The sequence below is a fragment of the Ammodytes marinus genome, assembly GCF_949987685.1.
Source record: "Ammodytes marinus genome assembly, contig: scaffold_240, whole genome shotgun sequence".
Lineage (NCBI taxonomy): Eukaryota > Metazoa > Chordata > Actinopteri > Uranoscopiformes > Ammodytidae > Ammodytes > Ammodytes marinus.
This window is the reverse complement of record NW_027648216.1, coordinates 1-5,000: the sequence shown is the minus strand read 5'-3', so window position 1 is coordinate 5,000 and position 5,000 is coordinate 1. Positions and strand designations below refer to the sequence as shown.

The 5,000-nt window shown below is 41.4% G+C and overlaps 1 protein-coding gene across 1 annotated transcript in view; it reads left to right on the top strand.

Moving 5' to 3' along the window:
• LOC307270910 (activating molecule in BECN1-regulated autophagy protein 1B-like) overlaps nt 1-4,699 on the top strand; it is a 32,562-nt gene extending 27,863 nt beyond the window's left edge. The window contains exon 23 of the mRNA XM_080054793.1: nt 609-4,699. Coding sequence (XP_079910919.1) covers nt 609-1,207 — 599 coding nt within the window. The 3' untranslated portion in view covers nt 1,208-4,699. The remainder of the gene's footprint in view (nt 1-608) is intronic.
• Nucleotides 4,700-5,000: the final 301 nt, after the last annotated feature.

Below are 5,000 nucleotides of genomic sequence, written 5' to 3'. Positions count from 1 at the left end.
TCTCCAGAGCTGGGTGTATAATTGTAAATAATGTATTATACATTTTTTTTAAAAATGATACCAAAAAAAAATATATATATATATATTATAGAACTTAAAGGTGCAGTGTGTAATATGACATCATCAAGAAAGTTCTACAAAGTTCTAGAATGCAACGCTCCCTGGGTAACCCCAACCCTTTAGAATAATAACAGAAGCTACAGTGGCCTTCAAGGACAAGAACAATTCAAAATTTTAAACAATGCACCTGATGACATTCCAACTATGACACTTTCAAGACGGCGGCACTAGGCCTTGGTCCAAAATATGCAGAAATATGGACATATATGAGACCCGTTCTAAGGGAAAAAATAATAATTCAAAACATTTTTTTCAGCTATTATGCACTAAATTAAACGTACTTATGGATATTATAATTACTTTCTACAAATTCTGCTAGGAAATAAAACCCAAAATTCTACACACTGCAGGTTTAAAAGAAAAAAAAAATACAAAAGAAAAATCCTTATTAACCCATTGTAAGTTCTACCTCTCTCTAACACTCCTTCTCCTTCCCCTTCTCCCCTACCTCTCTCTAACCCTCCTTCTCCTTCCCCTTCTCCCCTCAGACTCTGCGGAGCTCGGCGGGGTGTCGGGGGAAGACGCTCTGGCTCGTATCCGCCGGCTGATAGCTGAAGGTGGGATGACGGCCGTGGTGCAGAGGGAACAAAGCACCACCATGGCTTCAATGGGCGGCTTCGGAAACAACATCATAGTCAGCCACAGAATACACCGAGGCTCCCAAACCGGAATCGCTGCTTCTAGACCCTCCACAGTGTCGGAGCCTGCTACACATACGTCTACGGTCCCCGAGTCTTCTCCGGGCCCGTTTCTAGCTACTCAAACCCCCCACGAGCACTTGTGGAGCGGCCCGAATCCTACCACAAACACCCGTATTCTCCCCGGCCTTTCCTTAACCCTAGAAATGGAGGATAGTGTGTTTGACAGCGCGCGAATAGACAATGACGATTCGCAAATGCCCGGACCATCGCATTCGATATCTACATCTACATCTGCTGCTTCCGCCATGTTACTGTCTTCCTCCCAATCGTCAGCAAATTCAAATTCATCGCAAAGCTCCAGGAACAATGGAGTGAGTGGGGGACAGAACACCAGTGGACCTATGGGCCACAGTAGTTACCCAACCGGAGACCCTTATAGCAGGTAGAATCTACTGGTGTAGCAACAAGAAGAAAGAAGAAGAAAAAAGAAAATAATACCCATGCTCCTCAAGAAGCCTTATCTCACAAAGAAGAGAGAGAGAGAGAAAGAGAGAGAGAGGGAGAGAGACACACAGAGAGAGAAAGAGGGAGAGAGAGAGAGAGAGAGAGACGGAGAGAGAGTGTGCTGCTTTGGCATATGGCATTTGTAGCAGCTAATGATGTTATAACGGTCGATATTGGTAGGATTTGGAAGTTTTAATTTAAAGCTATCGTGCGTAACTTCTGTCGCCCCCCCCCATGAGGAATTCTGAGTAATTCCAACAACACTGTCGGTGCATCTACATGAGGTAAAGCCTTCAGTGATGGCACATGGATTTTATACCTTCTGCTGTACGTACAGGTTTTTTTTTCTTGGCAGTAGAATCAACAACTGAAACATTTCTTGGGCTCCTCGTTTTGGCGATTGCTTGAATGTAACGGACATTCATTTATATGAAAAAAAAACTTACGCACTAAAGCTTTAATAACAAAATATATTGAAACCTGAAAAAATTCTACTTTTTGCAACCGTTATTACATCATAGCTGCTACAGGGTCTCCCGTCTGGAATAGCAGGGGCAGACCTGGAAGCATTGGCGTGCACTTTTTCGTCCTCTGCACTTATTTCAAACTGGAGTGAAGCTGAAACGCGGCCATTTTATCCAACAGGAGTCAGTCTGCTTCAACGGAGATAAAAACAGACAAAGTGCCATGTGTGTCTGATAAGGAAAACTGAGGAGTTGATGGCCCCACGGGAGTTGAACTTTAAACTATCCCACACACACACACACACACACACACGCACAGATAGAGAGAGAGACACACACAAACACACACACACACTCACACACACACACACAGATAGAGAGACACACACACAAACACACACACACACACACACACACACACACACACACACACACACACACACACACACACACAGACAGAGAGAGACACACACACACACACACACACACACACACACACAGACAGAGACACACACACACACACACACACACACACACACACACACACACACACACACAGATAGAGAGACACACACACGCACAGACAGAGAGAGACTGACACACACACAGAGATAGAGAGACACACACACACAGACAGAGAGAGAGACACACACACACACACACACACAGAGACTGACACACACACACACACACTTTGACTCCCCAACGCGCTGCGAGCATTCGGTGCCATGTGATGTTGACATGTTGAACTTTTTGATGTGAAGCGGTGTGTGTGACTGAAGTGTTTTAAAATAAGAAGAAAAAACAAGTTTAAACGGTGAATTTAAAAAGCACTACTTTTTCTTTTCTTTTCTCTCAGAAAGCCCATGTGTGTTGTTGTTTTTTTTGTACCTTGTGTAACAATTATGACGTTTGGAAGACGGACAAAGAGACTCAAACCAACATGGTGCCGCAGGTTATAAAACGGAGGATGTTACTGTTTAAAAATCATCGAGAACTGAACTGATTGATGGATGGACATTGAAGCTACTGCATGACAAGTGAAAGTGCAGTCGAACACACACACAAAAACACACACACAAAGACAATTATTATTATTTTAATTTTTGTTTTTTTTGGTTTTTAAAAGGCTGAAGATGTAGAAGAACAATGTCATGTTTTTTGGCGGGAAAATGTGTATTTTTTTTGGCGGGAAACGGAGTAACAGGAGAAAGGACTGTGGGGGGGGGGGGGTGGTGGCATCATGATTCTGTTTCAAAAACCCCCAACACCCAGTTGCACTATCGTGTGTTTGGTGCTAAGAGGTGTTTGTGTGTGTGTGTGTGTGTGTCTGTCTTTGTGTATACATGTGTGTCTGTGTGTGTGTCTGTCTGTCTTTGTGTATACCTGTGTGTCTGTGTGTGTGTGTGTGTGGACCTGTTTTGAGATTTTTTCTTACATAAAAACAACCATGATTTGATTCAGATTCAACAACTTGCTGCAACTTACAATTACGTCATTTTCTGTTATCAATTCATGATCTCATCATTTTGCATTTGTGTGTGAAAGACGCTAAAAAAAAAACCCCATGGAGGCATTTCTTTAATGTCCAAAAGATATCGTTAGTATGACTTATAGACACATTTACTATGATCATGCACAGAGAGATAGACACACTCACACAAAACACACAAACACAGGTTGCGTTCCGAATCGCATACTATATAGTATGTAGGAAAAAGATTTAGGATGTCCCGATTGTTAGTGTTGAAAAGTGCATCCTATTTGGGCGATTCTGACCCACAATCCAGTGCGCACGTGAAGTGACGTCACATCGACAAAGCCTCCATATGAAAACAAACGGGGATGCGACGGATATAAAAGCAAGAGGCAAGATCAAGGCGCAATGTTATGATGAAATAAGAGAGTAAAAGTATGTCCCAATAGTATGCCTACTGCATCCTAACTAGATTATTAATCGTTGGATGTAGTATGTAGAATAGAAAAAAGAAAGAGTATGAGATTCGGAACGCAACCACAGTGTAAGATAAGTAAGAAAAGCATAAAATAGTCCCATTTCTGAAGATGAAAACGCCTGTTACTCTATCGTACAGAAGCCCATTCGATTCGCAATTATTTTTTAACGCTGTGATCATGAACAAATAAAAGGTTTTTCCCTCTTATTTTCTTTTATGAAATGCTGTTTTTTTTTTAGTTAATACATTCTCACGTCACTGGTCTCCCTAAATACTTCACTTTTTAACTACTGTAATGTTTCAACAGTTAGTTCATTTATACCTTTTTTTTAACAAATATGTCTGTTTTTGGGTTTTTTTAAGCAAAAATGGAAAATCTTTTGACTTTTTTAGGGTCTTAATTTTTATGATTTTTCACACCGATTAATCAAAGGTTGAAATAATGTGCAGATTCATTGATAATGGGGATAATGCTTGTTAGTTGCAGCAGCTTGTGTGTGTGTGTGTGTGTGTGTGTGTGTGTGTGTGTGTGTGTGTGTGTGTGTGTGTGTGTGTGTGTGTGTGTGTGTGTGTGTGTGTGTGTGTGTGTGTGTGTGTGTGTGTGTGTGTGTGTGTGTGTGTGTGTGTGTGTGTGTGTGTGTGTGTGTGTGTGTGTGTGTGTGTGTGTGTGTGTGTGTGTGTGTGTGTGTGTGTGTTGAAACGACTATTTCTGAATATTTTACAGTTTGGGTGGAACTCTCCCACAAAAACAAACTTAATAACTTGAGACATCTCGGTAAACATCTTTCACTTGCTTCAAACTTTCTTTTTTCTCTCTCATGTAAATGTGATTATGCTCATTTGTAATTATGTTGAAATGCATTAAAAAAAAAACAGATTGGATGTCCACTGAGTCGAATCGCACACTTCAAATTTCAAGATTAAAGCTGGGGTATGTGATTTCTGATTGGTCAAAGTTAACATGAGCTGTACACTTTGACCAATCAGAGCGAGGCTCCGATTCTCAGTTCTTATTGGCTGTTGGGACTGTCCATTCACTTTGGCACGACTTTGTTGGTGTAGAGCGTGTCAGGGAGGGACCATAGGGGAGGGACCAAAGAGAACAAGTGGAGCGGTTGAGGTATTTGGATTCAAATCTCTATCCCCATCTGCCATTTCTCCCAAATCCTCCACTCCAGCTTTAATTTTGTACATAAATAAATAAAAAATCGCTGGTTTCATCACAATATATTTGCTGATATCACGATAATCTGCCCGGATACGACTTTGTTCTGATTTGATTCAGGGCCTGCGATCGATATGAGACCCAAGTGTGT